Source organism: Talpa europaea, assembly GCF_964194135.1.
Source record: "Talpa europaea genome assembly, chromosome: 11".
NCBI classification, from domain to species: Eukaryota; Metazoa; Chordata; class Mammalia; order Eulipotyphla; family Talpidae; genus Talpa; species Talpa europaea.
Window position 1 is genome coordinate 21,136,391 of NC_140078.1, and position 14,335 is coordinate 21,150,725.

Genomic DNA, 14,335 nt, shown 5'->3' on the forward strand with positions numbered 1-14,335 from the left:
GACGATTTAGTCTAAAGAGGAATTGGTTTGCTTATGCCATTGGGAATAACTGCTCATCTTAATTTATTCACTCCCTTGTTCCCTCTCTTCTGTATTTTAGTGAAAGATTTCTAGGGTTGTGTGATGGAAAGAATTCTAGCAGAAGTCAAGCAGACTTGGGCTTTTGTTTTAGGCCCTGTCACTTAGCACCTGAACCTTGTTCAGGTTATTTTAAGCCTAGGTTTCTCATTTGTGTTAATATAATCATTAACAATTACTAACTGTATAGTCCTTACTTTGTACCAGCCCTGTGCTCTTTAAGTGGATTATGTCATTTAATCCTCACACCTACTTCGTGGAGATAGAAACTGTTATCATCCCTATTTTACAGAGAAGAAACATACAGAGGGGGTAAGCACAGTACATCTTCATTTAATATTGTGGGTGGGGTTTTGGAAACCAGATCCATCATTTTATTAGATATTGATTGGAAGGGACCTCTTGGCACCGGGGGCAGCATGTCAGTCTCCTTGCAACACAATGAAATAATGTTATTTGAGGACCTGCTGTAATTTGCCCACATTTATTCAGCTAATCAGGGGTGGAACTGGGGATTCTTGGCCAGTCACTGAACCCCAGTACATTATGTGACATGTATAAAAGGGGGCTGTCCTTCTGCATAAAGTCTGACAAATAATAGCTACCCAGTGAGTATTCAATTCTATTCTGCCTTGCTGCTTACTGGGCATCACCTTTTAAAACTTTTTTATAAAGATTTATTTATGTACTTATTTATGTATGTATGTATGTATGTATTTATTTATAAAAGAACTGGGATATAGACCAGAGGTACAGGGGCTGAGAGGATTCACCAGAGACACAGTGGGGAGCAGAATAGGTGGATCTACTGAAATACACTGCTGAGGAGAGCAGTGGGCGAGACTGGAGAGGTCTGCTGCACCATGTGGGTCAGCTCCCTGGCCAGGGATGGACTCAGACCACAGCAGTGATAGCATGATGGTGCTGAGACGTAACTCTATGCCAGCAGGGAGGCCCTGGGCATCACCTTTTCGTAAATCTAGGAGACCAGCTATTAATCAGAATGTTGCCTGATTTGCCTGAAGTTAGAGATAAAGATAATTTGAGGTGCTAATTCAGGCAAGCCAAAGTGAAGTCTTTTTTAACTGATTGGATAATACTTATAGTTAGATTTGATATCTCATTTATCTGTAGAGTGTTAGGTATTTAGGTAAATCCTGTTGAACCTCTGACTCTTCCTTTCTTAGGGTCCAGATAATCAGAACACTCCTGCTATCATAGCTTTCCAGGTTATTAGGTTTTAGTTTCCTTAATTATAGGTGTAATTCCTGCCTTGCTTTGGTTTGTGTGTCCCCCAATATCATCCTTTCAGAATGGGTTGTTTAATTGATAATTCATCTTTTACATCACTTTTACTTTTTTTTTTTTAAAGATTTATTTATTTATTCATACAAGCATGGTGTACAGTCAGAAGCGTAGGAGGGTGAGAGAATTCACCAGTCAGAGCAGAGAGCAGAACAGGCAGACTGATGAAACACACTGCTGAGGGGAGCAGCAGGCGGCACGAGAGGTCTGCGTGCCATGTGGGATCCTTGCCCGGTGGCCGGGGATAGAACCGGTGCTGCAGAGGCTGCGGGCAGCTTCTCAGCCCAGCGCTCAACCGCTGCGCCACCGGGGAGGCCCACATTTTACTTTTCTGGTAGAAAATTTTTGTTGTGAAAAACTAAAATCCAGGAAACTAAAAAAAACATTTTATTTCCAACGTGTTTTTGGTTTTGGTTTTTTTCTTTAATGCATGGGTTTTAGTGGAGCTCAGAGTAATGTAATGTTGTTTGTGCCTTTTCATGTGATATATTGCAAGTAAATTCTTCCTCAGATGTGGTGCTGTTATGTATCCGACATAAGGACTACTTTTGTGATTTTTTTTTTTTTCACCTTCCTTCATTGCAAAGATTGTGTCCCATGTATGAGGCAGGTGTTGCCCTGGCAATGCTCTGGCATTACTTGGGCATTGTAGGTTGTCAAAAGACAAAGTTTACTGGGAGACAGTTCAGTCAGCAGTAGTCTGCTGTATGGATATGGCCTGCTGAAGGGCCTTGGAGGCTCAGAGTGACTACTTATTTTTTTTTAAATATTTATTTATGCATATACAACAATGGGGGTGGCGGGGGAGCTGAGAGGATTCACCAGAGACAGAGTGGGAAGCAGAACAGGCAGATCTACTGAAATACACTGCTGAGGGGAGCAGCGGATATGACAGGAAAGGTCTGCTGCTCCATGTGGGTTGCTTTCTGGCCGGCTGGGGATCGAACTTGTGCTGCAGTGGCTGGTGATAGCTTGATAGTGCTGTGTCTTTAACCTCTGTGCCATCAGGGAGGCCCCTCTGAGATAAATTTTGCTCATATAGAAGATGACCACCAATTCCAGTATCCAAAGCCTTGATAAAGAATTACTTCAGAAAATATAAACGGTCAGAATAGTCTTAAAAAAGGGGCAGAAAATATAGATGAAAGTATAAATAGATCTTTCTTGTCCATCCTCCCAAAAACAGGGCCAGAAATTAGTATCTCACCATTTGTTTGTTCCTCTTATAATACTTAGCATTCAGAGCAGTTACAACTTGCAATTTTTTTTTAAAGATTTATTTATTTATTTATGCAAGCACTGGGTATAGTCAGAAGTGCGGGAGAGTGAGAGAATTCACCAGAGCCAGAGCGGAGGGTAGAATAGGCAGAAGAACCGAAGTACACTGCTGAGGGGAGCAGCGGGCGGCAGGAGAGGTCTGCGCGCCTACAACTTGCAATTTTTTCATTTGTCTGTTTAATGGCTGATTTTTGTCTTTTCTCCTTGGACTGTCGCACTTCATGAGTGCAGGGACCGTGTCCCTTTTGGTCTTGACTGTTTTCCTTGAGACTTTCAGCAGATGTTAATTGAATACATCAGCAAATGTAGTTAATCCTGAGAGCAATTGTTTTTTGGAGTTCTGAGGGGGTGCCCCTAAGAGGTGAGTCCTTGGTAAGCAATGTTGAGGGAGGGTTGCCTCACAATTCCAGAGACCACAGAATACTGCATAAAGGAGAAGAAGGAACCATTGGAGGGACTCCTATGTTAGGATGAGGGCTGGAGTGAAAGTGTGCTGACAGGGTTTCCTGGAGCTTTGTGTTTTAATAATGCCTGTTTGTCTTTATGTGTAGTGAGTGATGCTACACTCTGGGCAGAGTTTGCCTAAGTTTCATAAATATTTAATTGGCTTTTTCAGGAGTATAAAGGCAGCCCCGTTGATGACTGAAAATGACAAAGCATCCACCTAACAGACGAGGAATCAGCTTTGAAGTGGGAGCCCAGTTGGAAGCCCGGGACCGATTAAAAAACTGGTACTTTTACATTTTTCTGTTAATTAAATCCCTTCTGTAAAGGAATTTGGTAGCACCAATAAATGGGGTAGCCTGGGCTTTTCTGTAGTGTTTCCTTGCTCCCTAGGAGGAGACTAAAATATAGAGCTATGGGATGTTCATTTTCTTTGGTGTAAGGATCCCTGCGTCACCGGAATCATCCTGTGACCTTTTGTTTATATTTGTTTCTCCTTTTTGCTGGTTCATCTGAAGGAGTTATGGAAAAAAAGCATGAGAAGTTACAGGAAAGGGAAGAGTTAATATTGGCAGCTCTCTTGCTCTTGACTGTCTGACTGGAAGAAAAGAGGAGAGAGAGATCAGGGACAGAAGAATGAAGAAGGGGATAGATTGGAACAATCTTGTTTTCTGGGTGTGTTGTCTGGCTGAGATGTAGTCACCACATGGTAGGGCTGATTAGATAAAAAAATTGAGGGTTTGTGGGCCTTCCCAGTGGCGCAGCGGGTTGAGCTCAGTGCTGTGAGGCTGTCTGCAGCCTCCACAGTGCGGGTTCGATTCCTGTCCAGCCAAGGAGATACCCACATGGCAGGACAGACCTCGCCTGTCTCTCCTGCTGCTCCCCTCAACAGTGTATTTTGGTCCGTCTGCTTGTTCTGCTCCCTGCTCTGTCTCTGGTGAATCCTCTCACCCTCCTGTGCCTCTTACCTGTGACCCAGTTCTTGTATAAATAAATAAATCTTAAGAAAAAAAAATTGAGGGTTTGTGGTTCTGACTTTGTCATTGGCTTGTGACCTCTGGGAATTTGCCGCTGGAACATCAGCTGCATTTGTAAATGTGGGTGCTAATGATATCATCCTTGCAGAGTTTTTCTGAGAAATATTCGAAATAAGCCAGAAAGAAAAAGAAAAATACCGGATGGTCTCACTCATAGCAGGAATCTAGAAAACTTAAATAAGGGACCAGGAAAATGAATAACTGTAAGAAAGTGAAAATCAAAATCAACAAAAAACTATGAACCAGAGACTCTTCTTGGGGGTGGGGGGCAGGAGGGGAGGGACTGGGGTCAGAATGGGGGGGTTGAAATTGTATGGGGAATATAAAAATAAAATTTATTATTAATTAAAAAAATAAACTACTTAAATCTTTCTGTGCAAAAAAAAAAAAAGAAAAAGAAATATTAGAATATATGGGGAAAGGTCTTATAAAATATAAAATGATGGTTGTTGAGGCCATCCTAGAGTTTGGTCGTTTGTCAGTGATGGAAGTAAAAAGGCGGATTTCAGAACTCACATCTTTCTGAGTTTTCATAAGGAAGAGTTAGCCCTTTTGGGGGGTTATCTCATATTAGACAAACTCATCTGGAATGTGGGTAGAGAAGTAGGAAAGTAGCTGGGGCAGGAAATGTCTTTGCTGCCTTTTGGGGCTGGGAGGTTTGACATAAGAATCAGATACTTTTTTTTTTTTTTAAAGATTTATTTTATTGATTTATGTTTACAATAACACTGGCCTGGAGAGCAGGCCAGTGGTGCAGGGGGGACAGGGATGAAAAGATTCATTAGAGACAGAGTGGGACGAAGAACTGGTGGGTTGTCTGAAATACACTGCTGAGGGGAGTAGCGGGTGAGATAGGAGAGGTCTGCTGTGCAATGTGTGTTAGCTCCCTGGCTAGGCATCGAACTTGTGCTGGAGTGGCTGCAGATAGCCTCATGGTGCTGAGACTTAACCTCTTGCGCTACCAGGGAGGCCCGGAATCAGACACTTTGAACACTTAGTTGTCTGTAGGCTGTTTGTATTAGCTATCACTGTTCCCTTTTTCAGTTTCTCTTGGTATTTTGAAGACTACTTAACCAGGGGAAGGAATTCTTTTTAAATTTGGGGAAAAAAGTAAAATACAGAAAAAGTAAAAAAGTGCAGGTAACCATAAAATAACCTGTGTAATTGTGATTTAGAATTATTAAATATTAACATTTGAAATTTTATTTGTATTTTTAGAAATAAAACATAAAGCATTTCTGATACAATTCTGATATATTGTAAGTGCCATTTATACCCTTCCCAATTCAATTCCCCTTTCTCCAGAGTAGGGACCAGAACAGGTGGAGCCACTGAAATACACTATGTGCCTCATACATGTGGAGGTAACTAGCATCCTGAAATTGGTTGAATCTTTTCAGTCCATTTTTTCAGTTTTTTCTATATATGTGGATATATATGTATCCATAAATAATGTAATTTTTTGTGTATTTTTTAAAAAACGTGGGATCATATTGCTTATTTCTTTTCTCTCTTTTTTTTGGTCATGTATCATATTTTTATGATTTTTTTTAAAGATTTACTTATTTATGCATACAAGCACTGGGCTATAGGCCAGAGGTGCGGGAGGTGAGAGGATTCACCAGAGACTGAATGGGGAACAGAACAGGCAGACTGACTGAAATACAATGTTGAGGGGAGGACCAGGAGAGACAGGAGAGGTCTGCAATGCCAAGTGGGTAGCTCCCTGGCCGCACGGGGATTGAACTCGTGCTGCAGTGGCTGCAGATAGCTTGATTGCTCTGAGACTTTAACCCGTGCACCACCAGGGAGGCCTGCCCTCAAACTTTTTTGATCACAATCTGTAGCAAGAAGTATATTTTCAAACCTGTGTGGTACCTACCCATATACATAATAAATTTAATTGAAGCAAAAAATTTATGAAACAGTACTTAACCTTACTATATACATTATATGCTGATGTTTTCCTTCTATGTGTGTGTGTGTTTCTTTAACATACACGCAAAATTGCTGGTCAAGAAACATTAATTTGATTTTGAAATCTGCTAATGAGTCATGAACTGCAGTTTGATAAGCCCTACTTTAGTGAATTTGTTGAGTAATAAGAGATACACACTTTCAGTTCTACTGGAAATTGCTAAATTGCTTTCCACAATGCTTCCACTAAGTAATACTCCCTTCAGTAGTACGTAAAAACTTCCTGTCTTTACATTCTTACCAATTCTTTGCCACTTTATGGTGTTGCTGATCTTTTGATTATGAAACTTTGCTTTTTTCTGTGTTGTCCTTATTTCTTGTGAGATTGAGCATCTTTTTTTTTTTTTTTTTTTTAAATAGAGGCATGTTTTATTTATTTATTTTTTTGTTTGTTTGTTTTGTTTATACATGCACTGGGTACAGTCAGAAGCGCGGGAGGGTGAGAGAATTCACCAGAGCCAGAGCGGGGAGCAGAGCAGGCAGAAGGACCGAAGTACACTGCTGAGGGGAGCAGCGGGCAGCAGGAGAGGTCTGCGCGCCATGTGGGACCCTCCTCAGGTGGTCGGGGAGCAGCCGGGGATCGAACCGGCGCCGCAGAGGTCGCCGGCAGCTTCGCAACCCAGCGCTCAACCACTGCGCCACCGGGGAGGCCCCGAGATTGAGCATCTTTTAATATGGGTCTTTTGTGACTTGTTCTGGTCTGTTTTCCTACTAGATTGTTTATCTTCTCTTAGATGTTTAAAAATGTTTTAGTAATATATTGTGGATTACAATTCTTTGTCAATTTGTGTTGCCGAATCTATCAGTTTGTAGCTCATCTTTTCAACTTGTTTATGATATCTTTCATGGCACCTAAGTTAAAAATTTCTAATTTGGGCCTCCCTGGTGGCACAGGTGGTTGAGCTCTGCACTGTGAAGCTGTCTGTTCCGCACCTCTGCAGCACTGGTTCCATCCTGTCTGGCCGGGGAGAAACCCACATGGCGCAGCAGACCTTTCCTGTCTCGCCTGCTGCTCCCCTCAGCAGTGTATTTCGTCTGCCTGTTCTGTCCCCACTCGCTATCTAGTGAATCCTCTCACCCTCCCGCACATCTGGCCTGTACCCCAGTTCTTGTATAAATAAAATAAATCTTTAAAAATTTTTTTTCTAATTTAAGAAAAATGGTATTGAACTGTGATATTTGTTTTTTGGGAGAGGGGGGAAATTCTTCTTCCCTGTTGGTTGATTTAAAACTATTCTTCTAAAAGTTTTAAAACTTTTGGTTTTCCATTCTTTAAATCTACCTTGAATTGATGAATGTATGGAATTACTTAGTATTTAATTATCACTTCTAACTCACTATATGAATAACTAATTGGCCCAACATCATTTGTAAGATAGTCCATCTGTTCTCTCCTGATCTGCAATACCATTTCTATATATCAAATCCCATAGTATGGGTCTGTTTTGAGCTGTTCTATTCCACTAATTTATGTTTCTCTTGTGCTAATAGCATTATCTAACTGATATGGCTTTAAAATAAGTCTTGATATCTGTTAAGGCAGGTTTTACCCTTTTTTTTTTTTTAAGATTTTAATTTTTATTTATTTATACAAGCACTGGGCACAGTCAGAAGTGCGGGAGGGTGAGAGAATTCACCAGAGCGGGGAGCAGAGCAGGCAGAAGGACCGAAGTACACCGCTGAGGGGAGCAGCGGGCGGCAGGAGAGGTCTGCGCACCATGCGGGACCCTCCTCCGTTGGCCAGGGAGCAGCCGGGGATCGAATGGGCCCTGCAGAGGCTGCGGGCAGCCTCGCAACCCAGCGTTCAACCGCTGCGCCACCGGGGAGGCCCAGGTTTTACCCATTTTTGTTATATTTTCCATGTTGTAGTCTTAGATCTTTGTTCTTTATATTTGAATTTTTTTTTTAACTATTTATTTATACAAGTACTGGGTACAGTCAGAAGCGCGGGAGGGTGAGAGAATTCACCAGAGCCAGAGCGGGAAGAAGATCAGGCAGAAGGACTGAAATACACTGCTGAGGGGAGCAGTGGGCGGCAGGAGAGGTCTGTGCACCATGTGGGGCCCTCCTCCGGTGGCTGGGGAGCAGCCGGGGATCGAACCAGCGCTGCAGGGTTGGCAGCTTCACAACCCAGCGCTCAACCGCTGCACCACTGGGGAGGCCCTCTATATTTGAATTTTTATATTGCCTAGTTTCTTGAAAGAGGCTATGGAGTTTTGAAATAAATTATATTGAATTTATAATTAATTTTGTAGGAATTAACAGCTTTGAGTTAGAGAAGTTTGATCTGTGATAATATATCATTGCATTCATTCTTTTTTTTTTAAAAACAATTTATTTTATTTATTTATGCATACAAAAACTGGGGTGCAGGCCAGAGGTGCAGGGGGTAGGGATGAGACAGTTTTCATCCCCAGAGACAGAGTAGGGAGCAGAACAGGTGGAGCCACTGAAATACACTAATGAGGGGAGCAGCGGGCGAGACAGGAGGTCTGTTGTGCCATGTGGGTCAGCTCCCTGGCCTGGGACTGAACTCATGTTGCGGTGGCTGCAGATAGCTTCATATAGTGCTGAGACTTAACCCCTTGCGCCATCAGGGAGGTCAGGGTTGTATCATTTCATCACCAGTATCAAGCCAGTTTGGAACTGAGGCTGGGAGATAAAATGACTTGCCCAAGGTCACAAATTAGTCAGTGATGCATCTGTTTTCTAGAATTGCTTTCTAAATCATCCAGGCCAGCCTTTATTTCATTTATTTATTTATTTATAAAGATTTATTTATTTATACAAGAACAGGGTATAGGCCCGATGCGCAGGAGGATGAGAGGATTAACCAGAGACAGAGAGGGGAGCAGAACAGGCAGACTGACTGAAATACACTGCTGAGGGGAGCAGCGGGTGAGACAGGAGAGGTCTGTTGCGCCACGTGGGATTCTTGCCGGCTGGCCAGGATCAGACCTGCACTGTAGAGGCTGAGGACAGCTTCACAGTGCGGTGTTCAACTACCTGCGCCACCAGGGAGGCCCTTTATTTATTTTTAAGATTTATTTATTTATGCATATGTAGGGTCAGGAAGGCCACAGAGCAGGTTTTCTGATCCAGCAGACTGGGTTACAGAGGAGTCACAGTCCTCAGTGGCTTTTGCAGGTTTTTATTTAGATTACCAGGTACACGGCAGACAGGGGCGCTGCCAGCCTCCAAGCCCCCAGCAAGTCTTCACTTTGGGCTCTCCCACCTTCTCTCACAGTCTCTCTGCTCTTCTCATGGCTCTGCTCCTCTCTCGGCTTCTCTGCTCCTCTCTCAGCTTCTGCTGGCGTCCCTTTGACGCCGCCCTTAAAAGCCCAGTCTTAGCCCAGGTGAATCCCATCTACCTATGCCCTCACCCTATTCTAGGTGCCCGCCATCAGGCATGTATTCAGGACCGCAAGGATCCATCATCTATTCTGATGGCAGGAGGGCAGAAAAGTCTGACATTTTTCCTTACCCTACAGCATACAAGAGCTGGGGTGCAGGCCAGAGATGCGGGGGGAGTGAGAGGGCCCACCAGAGACAGAGTGAGGAACAGAACAGGCAGATGTACTGAAATACAGTGCTGAGGGGATGTAGGGTAAGGTAAAAGTATTAGGCTTTTCTGCCCTCCTGCCATTAGGATAAATGACGGAACCCTGCGGTCGAATGCATGCCTGATGGCAGGCACCTGGAATAGGGTGTGGGCATATGTAGATGGGATTCACCTGGGCTGAGACTGGGCTTTTAGGGGTGGCGTCGCGGGGACGCCAGCAGAAGCCAAGAAAGAAGAAGAGAAGCCTAGAGATGCAGGAGAGCAGAGAAGCAGAGCGAACATGAGAGAAGGCCGGAGAGCCCAGATAGAGTGAAGACTTGAAGGGGGCTGGAAGGCCTGCCAGCCTCTCGGCCCTCCAGCACCCCTGCCTGCCATGGGCCTGTTAAATCTAAATAAAAAGCTTGCAAAACCCACCGAGGACTCTCTAGGACTCCTTCTTTACCTGGTCTGCATAGAATCATAAAGAACCTGCTCCATGTCCATTCCTGCTCCCTACAGGGGAGCAGTGGGCCAGACTGGAGAGGTCTGCCGCACCATGGGGTCACCTCCCTGACTGGGAATTGAACTTGTGCTTCAGTGGCTGCTGACAGCTTCATAGTGCTGTGTCTTAACCCCTTGTGCCACCAGGGAGGCCCCCAGGCCAGCTTTTATTAAATTATAGGATCCCAAAGAAATTCTGAAATTAGTATTTAATTTTTTTTTTTTTTGAGATGGGATTTTGTAAGATACAGATTTAGGTTTTCCATGTGTATCACTGAATATCATTGGCTCTTAAAGAAGTTTATCTTACCAGGCCTCCCCTGGTGGTGCAGGGGTTTAGTGCTGGGCTGCAAAGCTGCCCGCAGCCTTTGCAGCGCCGGTTCAATCCCCGGCCGCGGGTGAGGGTCCCACATGGCGCGCAGACCTCTCCTGCCGCCTGCTGCTCCCCTCAGCAGTGTACTTTGGTCCTTCTGCCTGTTCTGCTCCCCGCTCTGGCTCTGGTGAATTCTCTCACCCTCCCGCGCTTCTGAATGTACCCAGTGCTTGCATAAATAAATAAATAAATAAATAAATCTTTTTTTTTTTTTTTTTTAAAGAAGTTTATCTTACCAAACACAATGGAATATTAATAAGAGTCCATGTTCTAATTTTGGACCTGTCACTTTGAGGTAAATTTTCTGGATATCAATTTCCTACTCTGTAGAGAGAGTAATCTGCCATTTTTTTAATGTTTATTTTTGGGATGTAGCCCAGAGGTGCAGGTGGTGGGTGAGAGGATTCACCAGAGACAGAGTGAGGAGCAGAACAGGTGGATTTACTGAAATACACTGCTGATCCCCTTAGTGGGTGAGACAGGAGAGGTCTGCTGCTCCATTTGTGGGCTAACTCCCTGGCCCGGGATAGAAGTAAGGATAGTGAATGTAGTGCTGAGACTTAACTCCAGGGCCACCAGGGAGGCCCCTGCCAGCCGTCTTTACCTCCAGAGTTCTAACTGCCTCTAGGGTAGTTCCTCCAGGGAACGAACTGCCTGCAATTTCCTGGTAATGATTTTTGGTGTAGAGAATGGAAGCTGCTTGTTATGCCGCCTTCAGCCTTATTCTTATCATCCCTGTCAGAAGCTCACCATCTGTCCTACATATAGGCCAGGCTTCTTTGTTCTTCTGATCACAGTGGGGGAAAAAATGCCTTCTATCTGTTGCTTTCCTGACTCTGTGGCATGTTTTCACTACTTTGCTTGCATTTAAATTGATTTTGATTTTCCATTTCTTGTGCAAGGGATTTTTAAAATCTCAGTTTCATAATGTCTTTAGGTTTCTTTCTTTTCTTTATAGTTTTCATTGGGATTATTTGCATTGATTAAGTCTGAATTCCTGGTTCATACCTCTTCATTTTTTTGCTCCCCCTTTTTTCTTTTAAAGCAACCTTTCATTTCTGAGCCTTACATCCATCTACTGTCAGTCAGGCATTATGCTAGGTACTCTGGAATGAAGAAAAATGCTATATAAGTCCTTCAGGAAGTTAGAGGCTAGTTGGAAATTTGGCCTTGGCACTTAGGTTTCTGACCCAATATTGTTTATCATATATTTTCATGCTTATGTCTTTGCTTATAATTAATATTTATTGAGTGATTTACTCTGTGCCAGACATAAGTCTAAAGATTTTACATATTGTATCCCTTTTAGTCTCACAGTACTATGTACTTTTATTCCCATTTTATACCTGAGGAGATAGAGTCAGAGTGGTTAAATCATTGCCTCAGGTTGTACATCAAGTCAATGTTGGATTTAGGATTGAATCCAGGTAGTGTGGCTTCTTTGTATGACAAGGTATGGCTTTCATTCTTATCCTATGTCCTCTACCCAGAACAGAGAATAAAGTCCCTGAAATTAATTTATATCCTGAGGAGGTATTTACTTGTACAGAGTTCATCTACAAACTTCTGCGGGAGAACAATTAACTTAGTATGGGGGTATTTCAGAAGACATAATGTAGGGTAAGGTAAAAAGTATCAGGCTTTTCTGCCCTCCTGCCATTAGAATGGATGACGGAACCCTGTGGTCCCAAATGCATGCCTGATGACAGGCACCTGGATTAGGGTTTGGGCATATGTAAATACGATTCACCTGGGCTAAGACTGGGCTTTTAAGGCGGTGTCACGGGGACACCAACAGAAGCCGAGAGAAGAAAAGCAGTAGAAGCAGAGAAGCAGAAGCAGAACCACGAGAGAGCAGAGCAGCAGAGATCACCAGAGAGCCCAGACAGAGTGAAGATTTGCCTACCAGCGTCTCGGCCCCCCAGCACCCCTGCCTGCTGTATACCTGGTAAATCCCAAAAAAGCCTGAAAAGCCACTGAGGGCTCTAGGACTCTCCTCTCCTCCTTTACCCAGTCTGCTGGATTAGAAAACCTGTACTGTGTCATGCCTGCCCCTACAATTGGCGTAGTCGTCAGGATGATCCATGCAGATGGGTATGGAGCCCTCCGAAGACCTGGAGGGACTGAGTAGCAGACTGTGTTTGCCTTTGACAATGCTGGATGTGTCATGGAGGCACAGGAGATGGATAAGGTCTGGGAGCTGCGGGATGAGACCTCGCCTGGAGGAGGAGACACCTGAGAGGACCAGCCAGTGACCCCTGAGGCAGCTGAATTGTCAGGGAAGAAAGGACCACGATTTGGAGCTCGCCAGTGCTGATGCAGGGAGAGGCCTAATGGACATGGACTGATGGGCTTGGACTATCCTGCCAAAAGGCAGAGGAACCTTGGCAGGTTGTTACGTTTTGGGGACCCTGGGTGGATGGTATCGTTTAAAATCAAGGCATGGCCAGTGGGCCTTGGTATAAGAGCCCACAGTTGGCTGAGGGAGGAAACCCTCGCCAAGTTCTCTGCAGCCAGGCAGAGAAAAAAGCCAACTGAGAAAGCAAAAGCTGGTACTGAGATTGAGAAGCCCTGAGCGGCTGTTAAGCACTAAGTAAGCTAAAGAAGGCCAGTGAGTCTCTTAAAGTCACCTGTGAGTGATGCCCTGCTCATGGCTGAGTGAGGGTGAGGAGCTGAGGAACCCGTCCTTGAGGAATGGGTGGGGAACATGGCTTGTGGTGGAAACCACAGCCAAAGAGGGGACCTGCACTGTGTCATTCCTGCCCCTACACATAACAAAGATGTTTTGATGCCAAGTCATTCATTCAATGCTTGGTGCTGGAGATAGGGGTAGATAAGGACAGATGTAGACTCTGACAGTCCTTAGTAGCTGACATTCCAGTCTGTAGGTAGGCTATTTCTAGTAGAGGTAGATAAAAACAAACAGACCGGTATGTGTCAGATTATGTGGTGATAAATGCCAGGAAGTGGAGTAAATATTGGTAGGTAGAAAGAGAGTCATACTTTGTGTGTATGAAGAATACTGTTATATAAAGAGGGTGCTCAGGGAAGTTATGTCTGACAAGGAGACATTTGAGTAGAGATCCAAAGTAAATGAGGGAATGAGTCAGGTGAATGTCAGGGGAAGAGGATTCCAGGGAGAGGCAACCAGCTCACAATATGTTGGGCATGTTCAAGCAGTAGAAGGTGTATAAAGAGTGAGAGGCCAGAGATAGATTAGTCTAAAAAGGTCAGGTTGTAATAGGTGGTTTGGATTTTATTCTAAATGCAGTAGGAAGTCACTGAAAAGTGACATTTGATTTCAGTTTTTAAAAGTGGCTGTGTTTATTATATGTAGATTATATGTTATTATATGTGGTTATTATATGTAGATTATATGTGGTTATTATATATATGTGGTTATTATATGTAGATATGTTGTAATAGGGAAAAATAGGGAAACAGTCAGGAGTCTTGTAGTAACCTGGATTAAAGTTGATAGCAGATTGAACTAAAAAAAAAAAACAGCAATGGAGATTATAAGAGATGATCAGAGTTGGGTATTTTTTTATTTTTATTTTTTAAGATTTATTTATTTATTTATACAGGCATTGGGGTACATACAGTCAGTAGCGTGGGAGGGTGAGAGAATTCACCAGAGCCAGAGCCGGGAACAGAACAGGCAGACTGACAGAAATACACTGCTGAAGGGAGCAGCGGGCAGCAGGAGAGGTCTGCGCGCCATGTGGGACCCTCGCCCGGGCGCTGGGGATCTAACTGGCGCTGCAGAGGCTGCGGGCAGCTCCGCAGGCCAGTGCTCAA

General features: G+C 43.8%; 1 protein-coding gene across 1 annotated transcript in view; it reads left to right on the top strand.

Annotated features, from left to right (window-relative positions):
- Positions 1 to 3,309: 3,309 nt before the first annotated feature.
- PHF20 (PHD finger protein 20) overlaps positions 3,310 to 14,335 on the top strand; it is a gene marked incomplete at its 5' end in the record, with an annotated part of 80,934 nt that continues 69,908 nt past the window's right edge. The window contains one exon of the mRNA XM_084246817.1: positions 3,310 to 3,392. Coding sequence (XP_084102943.1) covers positions 3,310 to 3,392 — 83 coding nt within the window. The remainder of the gene's footprint in view (positions 3,393 to 14,335) is intronic.